Genomic DNA, 12757 nt, shown 5'->3' on the forward strand with positions numbered 1-12757 from the left:
CCCTAATTAATTACCCCTAACCTTGAACAATTCTCTCTAGTTATTTCTAGTTAATAAGCTTGTAAAATGTTCCGCTTAGTTAATAATTAATTTCTCCAACAATGCTATACAAAGAGCACACAAAATGACCCGTCCCCCTGATCTTACGAATATTATATTATCCCCTCTTTTATATGTATAAGTTAGCTGTAAAGTTTTTTTTAGTTTCATTATATAAAACAAAATAAAATTGAAATGTGTAACCCCCTAGTTTTAAGAAATTCAAAATGTAAAACAATGAAAAAATGGCACCTTTAAGCTAACGCATACGTGCCTTATCAAATAAACAAATTGAAAAAAAAAAATAATTATTATTTTGCTGAACTTCAGGTAAGACTTAGTCAAATCAGTGTTGCGAACACCTTTTATCAATATATGTGAGTTCAAGGTATAATGATGATATGTGCCTGATACGTACATATGACTAGAATACGATTTTGTAACTAGAATGTTTTCAGCAAGAATGGTATTGTACAGGGTCATATTAAGGAAAGATATATTTTGAAGTGAACTGAAAATTGCTCAATGGAAGAAAAACCGTATCCTGGAAAATAGTTGTTCACAAATCAAAACCTTTGCTCATTGATATAAATTTGTTCGAAAAGCGTATTGTTTCGTATTCACCAAAATCGCATCCTTAATTTGGCCCTGGATGGCTTGAAAGCCATACTGTTTATTTGCATCATTTTCTAATGCATCGAAAATAAAATCTCAACCGGCTCGCGAACCTTTATAAATGTCTACTGTTAAGGCAATTTATGTTGCTGATTTATGATTAATGTGTGTTGTCATTGAATAATGTTGGATTTCTAATGTGTTTCGGTTTTCCCCTTGAAAAATTGTGAAATAATAAGAAGTGGAATAAAATATCACTCGATAGACTATGATGCGCAGAAAAATTTGATGCTTAAGTATCTTGCTGCGATCTACATTCAACATAATGACAACAATTTGATTTCATTTAGCTATTCTCGCATCGTTATTGCAACGAAACGGTAACTAGTTTTCACTGTTTTGCTCAATCATAATTATGTTGAAAATCGGCCTAAAACTGCGCTTTTTGGGTCGCGTAAGAAGTTAGATGTCAGTCGCAACAGCACTTATTTTTTGTTGCCAACTGGTTACGAAATAGTTACTGAAACAAAAAATGCTACTTGGGTCACTACCTTGCTCTAGCTTGAGCACTAATGGCCCTTAATGATATAATGTTTCATATCTTCCAATCCCTTGTTAATTGTATGTCATTTTATTTTACAAAATTTTGTGCAAAATTATATTTTTGTCATTTAATTTGTCGATTTAAACACACCAAAAATATGTTTATAAGTTATCGATTACCAAAACGCATACTCTCAATGCTGAAAATTATTTTTTTTTATTTTGATTATAGAGGTTTTAACTTTAGCCCTCTTTTCGGGTTAGAGAAATCTTTTTTGAAAAAATCTCTAACCCTATGTGCGGGGTTGGGAATCGAACCGAGCTGAACTGCGTACAAGTCAATCGATTTACCAACTACGCTATACCCGTTCCCTAAATTTAAATAGTCTTTCTTCTCCACAACAAAATGTTTGCAATTATCAAGTCGGGTGTTAAAGAATTGGCGGTTATTAAATTATTCAAATGCGACTACTAGTAACAAAGTTATAACTGTGCAAACGTTTCATACTATCGTTAGATAAGAAATAGCCGAATAGTTTGGGAGGAGCTCGAAATCAACATTAAATTTTTGTAATTATGTCTTGTTTGTTGTGTTGCATACCCATTGACGAGAGAAATAATTTTCAAGTTATGAATTTTTCAAAAGAACTTGTTGTTTAATTGCTGAAAATTTTACTTTGGACAGCAACCAACACAATTTCATAAAGTTTCTTGGTTATCTAAGAAGGTGAAATGAAATTAGTTTGTGATATTGGCTGGAATTGCTCATATTGTATACTTACCGACTTTTGGAACGGGAAGATTTGGTAAAGAGAAAAATTCTGATATAACCTGTCGAATGGCTATGTATTTTGGCGTTGGGTCTCCAGATTCATCCAAAGGAGCATCATAGTCATAAGAGGTAATATCAGGGATGTATCGGCCTGGGCCTCCATCGTTTGCTCCAGATGTAAATCCAAAATTTGTTCCTCCATAAAACATGTAAATGTTAACATTTACGTTCGATTTCAGCATATATCTATAAACAAACAATTTTAAGCAATATGTGGGGTTATTTATTTTAGCAAAGAAGTAACCTTAACGCAGAAGTTATTGGATCGATTGGCACACGCGCCATCTTCTGTTCTTGCCAATGAGTTAACCAGCCTGGGTAGTATTCCGCATTGACCAATGGCCCTCTGGGTTGATATTTCCGAAGGTCTTTCCAATATTCATTTAATTCTTCGGCTGTGAAAATTAAAATAACTACACTTACCCTGTAGATAATTAATAATAACGTACTACTGCCTGGTCCAAAATCTAGTGTACTTAGAGCACCGTCTACTCCTCCACATAGTGAATACCCTGGACCATTATTGGTAAACAAAACAGCGCGTTCTTTAACATATCTTTCTAAAAATATGATAAAAACAAGCTCATATTCAAATTGTGCAATATTCGCATTCTTATACCAGTCTCATCACGTAACCATTTCATGTACTTATGGTCGCAGGCAAAGAATGATCCGTACTCGTTCTCCACTTGGACCATAATGATTGGTCCTCCGTTACCATATAGGTATGGCTCCAATCTCGAGAATAGTTCAGCATACCAAGTTCGAACTTCGCGTAGGTACGCTAAAACAAAGTTATTTGTGATCATTAAATTTTATTTGATTAATTTTAATTGTAATTGTAATTGTAATTGTAATTGTAATTGTAATTGCAATTGTAATTGCAATTGCAATTGTAATTGTAATTGTAATTGTAATTGTAATTGCAATTGTAATTGTAATTGTAATTGTAATTGTAATTGTAATTGTAATTGTAATTGTAATTGCAATTGCAATTGTAATTGTAATTGTAATTGTAATTGTAATTGTAATTGTAATTGTAATTGTAATTGTAATTGTAATTGTAATTGTAATTGTAATTGTAATTGTAATTGTAATTGTAATTGTAATTGTAATTGTAATTGTAATTGTAATTGTAATTGTAATTGTAATTGTAATTGTAATTGTAATTGTAATTGTAATTGTAATTGTAATTGTAATTGTAATTGTAATTGTAATTGTAATTGTAATTGTAATTGTAATTGTAATTGTAATTGTAATTGTAATTGTAATTGTAATTGTAATTGTAATTGTAATTGTAATTGTAATTGTAATTGTAATTGTAATTGTAATTGTAATTGTAATTGTAATTGTAATTGTAATTGTAATTGTAATTGTAATTGTAATTGTAATTGTAATTGTAATTGTAATTGTAATTGTAATTGTAATTGTAATTGTAATTGTAATTGTAATTGTAATTGTAATTGTAATTGTAATTGTAATTGTAATTGTAATTGTAATTGTAATTGTAATTGTAATTGTAATTGTAATTGTAATTGTAATTGTAATTGTAATTGTAATTGTAATTGTAATTGTAATTGTAATTGTAATTGTAATTGTAATTGTAATTGTAATTGTAATTGTAATTGTAATTGTAATTGTAATTGTAATTGTAATTGTAATTGTAATTGTAATTGTAATTGTAATTGTAATTGTAATTGTAATTGTAATTGTAATTGTAATTGTAATTGTAATTGTAATTGTAATTGTAATTGTAATTGTAATTGTAATTGTAATTGTAATTGTAATTGTAATTGTAATTGTAATTGTAATTGTAATTGTAATTGTAATTGTAATTGTAATTGTAATTGTAATTGTAATTGTAATTGTAATTGTAATTGTAATTGTAATTGTAATTGTAATTGTAATTGTAATTGTAATTGTAATTGTAATTGTAATTGTAATTGTAATTGTAATTGTAATTGTAATTGTAATTGTAATTGTAATTGTAATTGTAATTGTAATTGTAATTGTAATTGTAATTGTAATTGTAATTGTAATTGTAATTGTAATTGTAATTGTAATTGTAATTGTAATTGTAATTGTAATTGTAATTGTAATTGTAATTGTAATTGTAATTGTAATTGTAATTGTAATTGTAATTGTAATTGTAATTGTAATTGTAATTGTAATTGTAATTGTAATTGTAATTGTAATTGTAATTGTAATTGTAATTGTAATTGTAATTGTAATTGTAATTGTAATTGTAATTGTAATTGTAATTGTAATTGTAATTGTAATTGTAATTGTAATTGTAATTGTAATTGTAATTGTAATTGTAATTGTAATTGTAATTGTAATTGTAATTGTAATTGTAATTGTAATTGTAATTGTAATTGTAATTGTAATTGTAATTGTAATTGTAATTGTAATTGTAATTGTAATTGTAATTGTAATTGTAATTGTAATTGTAATTGTAATTGTAATTGTAATTGTAATTGTAATTGTAATTGTAATTGTAATTGTAATTGTAATTGTAATTGTAATTGTAATTGTAATTGTAATTGTAATTGTAATTGTAATTGTAATTGTAATTGTAATTGTAATTGTAATTGTAATTGTAATTGTAATTGTAATTGTAATTGTAATTGTAATTGTAATTGTAATTGTAATTGTAATTGTAATTGTAATTGTAATTGTAATTGTAATTGTAATTGTAATTGTAATTGTAATTGTAATTGTAATTGTAATTGTAATTGTAATTGTAATTGTAATTGTAATTGTAATTGTAATTGTAATTGTAATTGTAATTGTAATTGTAATTGTAATTGTAATTGTAATTGTAATTGTAATTGTAATTGTAATTGTAATTGTAATTGTAATTGTAATTGTAATTGTAATTGTAATTGTAATTGTAATTGTAATTGTAATTGTAATTGTAATTGTAATTGTAATTGTAATTGTAATTGTAATTGTAATTGTAATTGTAATTGTAATTGTAATTGTAATTGTAATTGTAATTGTAATTGTAATTGTAATTGTAATTGTAATTGTAATTGTAATTGTAATTGTAATTGTAATTGTAATTGTAATTGTAATTGTAATTGTAATTGTAATTGTAATTGTAATTGTAATTGTAATTGTAATTGTAATTGTAATTGTAATTGTAATTGTAATTGTAATTGTAATTGTAATTGTAATTGTAATTGTAATTGTAATTGTAATTGTAATTGTAATTGTAATTGTAATTGTAATTGTAATTGTAATTGTAATTGTAATTGTAATTGTAATTGTAATTGTAATTGTAATTGTAATTGTAATTGTAATTGTAATTGTAATTGTAATTGTAATTGTAATTGTAATTGTAATTGTAATTGTAATTGTAATTGTAATTGTAATTGTAATTGTAATTGTAATTGTAATTGTAATTGTAATTGTAATTGTAATTGTAATTGTAATTGTAATTGTAATTGTAATTGTAATTGTAATTGTAATTGTAATTGTAATTGTAATTGTAATTGTAATTGTAATTGTAATTGTAATTGTAATTGTAATTGTAATTGTAATTGTAATTGTAATTGTAATTGTAATTGTAATTGTAATTGTAATTGTAATTGTAATTGTAATTGTAATTGTAATTGTAATTGTAATTGTAATTGTAATTGTAATTGTAATTGTAATTGTAATTGTAATTGTAATTGTAATTGTAATTGTAATTGTAATTGTAATTGTAATTGTAATTGTAATTGTAATTGTAATTGTAATTGTAATTGTAATTGTAATTGTAATTGTAATTGTAATTGTAATTGTAATTGTAATTGTAATTGTAATTGTAATTGTAATTGTAATTGTAATTGTAATTGTAATTGTAATTGTAATTGTAATTGTAATTGTAATTGTAATTGTAATTGTAATTGTAATTGTAATTGTAATTGTAATTGTAATTGTAATTGTAATTGTAATTGTAATTGTAATTGTAATTGTAATTGTAATTGTAATTGTAATTGTAATTGTAATTGTAATTGTAATTGTAATTGTAATTGTAATTGTAATTGTAATTGTAATTGTAATTGTAATTGTAATTGTAATTGTAATTGTAATTGTAATTGTAATTGTAATTGTAATTGTAATTGTAATTGTAATTGTAATTGTAATTGTAATTGTAATTGTAATTGTAATTGTAATTGTAATTGTAATTGTAATTGTAATTGTAATTGTAATTGTAATTGTAATTGTAATTGTAATTGTAATTGTAATTGTAATTGTAATTGTAATTGTAATTGTAATTGTAATTGTAATTGTAATTGTAATTGTAATTGTAATTGTAATTGTAATTGTAATTGTAATTGTAATTGTAATTGTAATTGTAATTGTAATTGTAATTGTAATTGTAATTGTAATTGTAATTGTAATTGTAATTGTAATTGTAATTGTAATTGTAATTGTAATTGTAATTGTAATTGTAATTGTAATTGTAATTGTAATTGTAATTGTAATTGTAATTGTAATTGTAATTGTAATTGTAATTGTAATTGTAATTGTAATTGTAATTGTAATTGTAATTGTAATTGTAATTGTAATTGTAATTGTAATTGTAATTGTAATTGTAATTGTAATTGTAATTGTAATTGTAATTGTAATTGTAATTGTAATTGTAATTGTAATTGTAATTGTAATTGTAATTGTAATTGTAATTGTAATTGTAATTGTAATTGTAATTGTAATTGTAATTGTAATTGTAATTGTAATTGTAATTGTAATTGTAATTGTAATTGTAATTGTAATTGTAATTGTAATTGTAATTGTAATTGTAATTGTAATTGTAATTGTAATTGTAATTGTAATTGTAATTGTAATTGTAATTGTAATTGTAATTGTAATTGTAATTGTAATTGTAATTGTAATTGTAATTGTAATTGTAATTGTAATTGTAATTGTAATTGTAATTGTAATTGTAATTGTAATTGTAATTGTAATTGTAATTGTAATTGTAATTGTAATTGTAATTGTAATTGTAATTGTAATTGTAATTGTAATTGTAATTGTAATTGTAATTGTAATTGTAATTGTAATTGTAATTGTAATTGTAATTGTAATTGTAATTGTAATTGTAATTGTAATTGTAATTGTAATTGTAATTGTAATTGTAATTGTAATTGTAATTGTAATTGTAATTGTAATTGTAATTGTAATTGTAATTGTAATTGTAATTGTAATTGTAATTGTAATTGTAATTGTAATTGTAATTGTAATTGTAATTGTAATTGTAATTGTAATTGTAATTGTAATTGTAATTGTAATTGTAATTGTAATTGTAATTGTAATTGTAATTGTAATTGTAATTGTAATTGTAATTGTAATTGTAATTGTAATTGTAATTGTAATTGTAATTGTAATTGTAATTGTAATTGTAATTGTAATTGTAATTGTAATTGTAATTGTAATTGTAATTGTAATTGTAATTGTAATTGTAATTGTAATTGTAATTGTAATTGTAATTGTAATTGTAATTGTAATTGTAATTGTAATTGTAATTGTAATTGTAATTGTAATTGTAATTGTAATTGTAATTGTAATTGTAATTGTAATTGTAATTGTAATTGTAATTGTAATTGTAATTGTAATTGTAATTGTAATTGTAATTGTAATTGTAATTGTAATTGTAATTGTAATTGTAATTGTAATTGTAATTGTAATTGTAATTGTAATTGTAATTGTAATTGTAATTGTAATTGTAATTGTAATTGTAATTGTAATTGTAATTGTAATTGTAATTGTAATTGTAATTGTAATTGTAATTGTAATTGTAATTGTAATTGTAATTGTAATTGTAATTGTAATTGTAATTGTAATTGTAATTGTAATTGTAATTGTAATTGTAATTGTAATTGTAATTGTAATTGTAATTGTAATTGTAATTGTAATTGTAATTGTAATTGTAATTGTAATTGTAATTGTAATTGTAATTGTAATTGTAATTGTAATTGTAATTGTAATTGTAATTGTAATTGTAATTGTAATTGTAATTGTAATTGTAATTGTAATTGTAATTGTAATTGTAATTGTAATTGTAATTGTAATTGTAATTGTAATTGTAATTGTAATTGTAATTGTAATTGTAATTGTAATTGTAATTGTAATTGTAATTGTAATTGTAATTGTAATTGTAATTGTAATTGTAATTGTAATTGTAATTGTAATTGTAATTGTAATTGTAATTGTAATTGTAATTGTAATTGTAATTGTAATTGTAATTGTAATTGTAATTGTAATTGTAATTGTAATTGTAATTGTAATTGTAATTGTAATTGTAATTGTAATTGTAATTGTAATTGTAATTGTAATTGTAATTGTAATTGTAATTGTAATTGTAATTGTAATTGTAATTGTAATTGTAATTGTAATTGTAATTGTAATTGTAATTGTAATTGTAATTGTAATTGTAATTGTAATTGTAATTGTAATTGTAATTGTAATTGTAATTGTAATTGTAATTGTAATTGTAATTGTAATTGTAATTGTAATTGTAATTGTAATTGTAATTGTAATTGTAATTGTAATTGTAATTGTAATTGTAATTGTAATTGTAATTGTAATTGTAATTGTAATTGTAATTGTAATTGTAATTGTAATTGTAATTGTAATTGTAATTGTAATTGTAATTGTAATTGTAATTGTAATTGTAATTGTAATTGTAATTGTAATTGTAATTGTAATTGTAATTGTAATTGTAATTGTAATTGTAATTGTAATTGTAATTGTAATTGTAATTGTAATTGTAATTGTAATTGTAATTGTAATTGTAATTGTAATTGTAATTGTAATTGTAATTGTAATTGTAATTGTAATTGTAATTGTAATTGTAATTGTAATTGTAATTGTAATTGTAATTGTAATTGTAATTGTAATTGTAATTGTAATTGTAATTGTAATTGTAATTGTAATTGTAATTGTAATTGTAATTGTAATTGTAATTGTAATTGTAATTGTAATTGTAATTGTAATTGTAATTGTAATTGTAATTGTAATTGTAATTGTAATTGTAATTGTAATTGTAATTGTAATTGTAATTGTAATTGTAATTGTAATTGTAATTGTAATTGTAATTGTAATTGTAATTGTAATTGTAATTGTAATTGTAATTGTAATTGTAATTGTAATTGTAATTGTAATTGTAATTGTAATTGTAATTGTAATTGTAATTGTAATTGTAATTGTAATTGTAATTGTAATTGTAATTGTAATTGTAATTGTAATTGTAATTGTAATTGTAATTGTAATTGTAATTGTAATTGTAATTGTAATTGTAATTGTAATTGTAATTGTAATTGTAATTGTAATTGTAATTGTAATTGTAATTGTAATTGTAATTGTAATTGTAATTGTAATTGTAATTGTAATTGTAATTGTAATTGTAATTGTAATTGTAATTGTAATTGTAATTGTAATTGTAATTGTAATTGTAATTGTAATTGTAATTGTAATTGTAATTGTAATTGTAATTGTAATTGTAATTGTAATTGTAATTGTAATTGTAATTGTAATTGTAATTGTAATTGTAATTGTAATTGTAATTGTAATTGTAATTGTAATTGTAATTGTAATTGTAATTGTAATTGTAATTGTAATTGTAATTGTAATTGTAATTGTAATTGTAATTGTAATTGTAATTGTAATTGTAATTGTAATTGTAATTGTAATTGTAATTGTAATTGTAATTGTAATTGTAATTGTAATTGTAATTGTAATTGTAATTGTAATTGTAATTGTAATTGTAATTGTAATTGTAATTGTAATTGTAATTGTAATTGTAATTGTAATTGTAATTGTAATTGTAATTGTAATTGTAATTGTAATTGTAATTGTAATTGTAATTGTAATTGTAATTGTAATTGTAATTGTAATTGTAATTGTAATTGTAATTGTAATTGTAATTGTAATTGTAATTGTAATTGTAATTGTAATTGTAATTGTAATTGTAATTGTAATTGTAATTGTAATTGTAATTGTAATTGTAATTGTAATTGTAATTGTAATTGTAATTGTAATTGTAATTGTAATTGTAATTGTAATTGTAATTGTAATTGTAATTGTAATTGTAATTGTAATTGTAATTGTAATTGTAATTGTAATTGTAATTGTAATTGTAATTGTAATTGTAATTGTAATTGTAATTGTAATTGTAATTGTAATTGTAATTGTAATTGTAATTGTAATTGTAATTGTAATTGTAATTGTAATTGTAATTGTAATTGTAATTGTAATTGTAATTGTAATTGTAATTGTAATTGTAATTGTAATTGTAATTGTAATTGTAATTGTAATTGTAATTGTAATTGTAATTGTAATTGTAATTGTAATTGTAATTGTAATTGTAATTGTAATTGTAATTGTAATTGTGATTGTAATTGTAATTGTAATTGTAATTGTAATTGTAATTGTAATTGTAATTGTAATTGTAATTGTAATTGTAATTGTAATTGTAAGTGTGAGTGTAATTGTAATTGTAATTGTAATTGTAATTTATTAATTATACGAGGGCCTGTTAGTTACACTTTACATCAGGTCAAGGAAGATAAACATTGTTAGAATACAGAGGAAAATTAATCAAATTTCAAGTACGCTCTTAATCTAGTCTATTGTGTACCGATCAGATTCTCCTAAGCAATTGCTTAAATGTGGCGAGTGAAGGCTTGCTTTTGACATCGGCAGGTAACTGGTTCCAGAATGGAATCCCGTAGACTAGGATGCTCTTTTTCTTACTCATTGTGTGGTTCGGTACCAGGTAAGTCCTAGACCGTTCCATTTGCCCTCGCTGTAGATGCTCCTGGATATATTCCGGAAGCTGCCTGTTACAAGCATTGTATAGAAAGCAGCGTATCCTTTGGCGATAGTTATCCTGTAGGTCGTGTCCGAGCACTGCATTGCAAACCGCTTCAGTCGTGCCATACCTTCTCATCTTGAACACAAATCGGATGGATGATTTGAAGCACCTGTGCAGTTGTTCCCTCAGCGCGACACTAAGACACCCATTCTCACTTATTGCGACACAATGTCGCAATAAGTGAGAATGGGCACTATCACGGCTTGCACCAACTTGAGGCGGACTGGTTGAGACAGGACCGATCCAAAGCGGCGGAATGTTCGCAGAGTGTTGTACGCCTTCATGGTGATTCCGTTCACAAGTCTTTCCATTTCAGGTTGCTATCCAGCAGAAGTCCAAGGTTTGTGACTTTGGAACTTAAAGCAATCGTCTCACCACAAAATTTAATATCCACACTCGGGATAACCTGGCTCTCCTTGCAGAATATTATCGCTTGGGTTTTCTTTGGGTTAGGAAACAGTCCGTTTTCCGTTGCCCAGGTAGCGATTGAAGCCAGATCGTCATTGATAGCGTGCACCAACCTATCAATATGTTCAATGGGGCCGGATATGTAAATCTGAACATCGTCGGCGTACATGTGATATTCACATTTGAGCGTTGAAGGAAGGCTGTTAATGTACATGCTAAACAGCAATGAGCTAAGTCATGATCCTTGGAGGGGGTGCTGTCGGAGAGACTTTTTTCCGAGGACATTACATTTCCGAGTCTCACCACTTGGCTCCGGTTATCCAAAAAGGAATCGATTAGCTGAACGGCGGTGTCGTAGAAACAGAATTCTCTACACAGATTTTGTTGTAGCTTGGCATGCCTTACGCCAAACTAAAATCAACCAACACCATAACTGTGCAGAATCGGTTGTCAATGTTGTGGTAGACATGATGTACAAGCTTCGCCATTGTTGTGGTTGTACTGTGATGTGCCCTATAGCCGGCCTGGCGTTTAGCGAGAAAACGCGGATTTTCTTGCAAGAAGCCGGTAATTTGAACAAGCAGATTTTTTTCTAAAACCTTTGAAATTGCAGGAAGCACGCTTATGGCACTGGTGGTCTTAGGTAGCGGTGTGACGATAGACTTTTTCCAAACGGTGGGAAAAGCCTTGGCATCGATTACTGCGTTGAACAGGTTAACTAAGAGCGGCAGGATGAACATCCTAACAAAAGCAATGGGTATGTTATCCGATCCAGCTGCATTCCTACTGATATCGGAGATTTTTACTGCAACGTCTGCTGCATCTGTGTGTCCAAATCTAAAAGGTGCAACATCAGGCATGTGCAAGTGTTCAATATTGTTGCACTCCAGGGATACGGCTGTTCCAGCCATTAGCTGCACATGGCCCTCCGCAAAAAACTGATTCAGGCGATCGGCATCGATGTGAGCATCGTCGGAAGTCTGCTTCCCTTTTGAGATTATTCCATAACCTCTTGGCAGGCAGTTCTGGAGAGAAATTCATGTCTGCATAACGTTTCTTCGCCACAGCAACCAGAGTGCTCGCTCGGTTGCGTTATACGCAGTAGTTCTGCCAATTGCGATCTCCCCTCATCCTGTTCGGGTTTCTCGAGTAGAGCTTGAATGCAAGATCTTTGAGTGCTACCGCCTGTAAGATTTCGTTGGTTATCCACGGTGTACGCTTGTCGCGGACAAATCTTGTTGTTTACGGAGCGTGCCGTTCCAGAAGAAATTGCATCTCAGTCGTTACTAGTTCAGCTTTCGTATTGACATCCTCGCAATCAAAAATTGCTTGATGGTTTCTTGACTGAAAATCCGCTTGGAGGTGAACTTGGTTTATTCTTCGAAGATTACGGAATACTACTCTTTGTGGGGTGGCTTTCCTTACGCGCATGTCAGCAATAAGGTAGATGATCTCAT

At 25.6% G+C, this 12757-nt stretch overlaps 1 protein-coding gene across 7 annotated transcripts in view; it reads right to left on the reverse strand.

The window, feature by feature from the left end:
- The window catches only part of LOC131678003 (beta-galactosidase-1-like protein), a 333431-nt gene that overhangs the window by 206347 nt on the left and 114327 nt on the right, over positions 1-12757 (reverse strand). For 6 of the 7 annotated variants that reach the window (XM_058958114.1, XM_058958112.1, XM_058958117.1 and 3 more), the window contains exons 4-7: positions 2649-2813; positions 2479-2589; positions 2274-2424; positions 1980-2215 (exon numbers count right to left, since the gene is read on the reverse strand). In XM_058958114.1, the coding sequence (XP_058814097.1) occupies positions 1980-2215; positions 2274-2424; positions 2479-2589; positions 2649-2813 (663 nt within the window). The remainder of the gene's footprint in view (positions 1-1979; positions 2216-2273; positions 2425-2478; positions 2590-2648; positions 2814-12757) is intronic. The other variant, XM_058958111.1, reaches the window with a different exon arrangement.

This window comes from Topomyia yanbarensis, chromosome 1, assembly GCF_030247195.1.
Source record: "Topomyia yanbarensis strain Yona2022 chromosome 1, ASM3024719v1, whole genome shotgun sequence".
Classification (NCBI taxonomy): domain Eukaryota; kingdom Metazoa; phylum Arthropoda; class Insecta; order Diptera; family Culicidae; genus Topomyia; species Topomyia yanbarensis.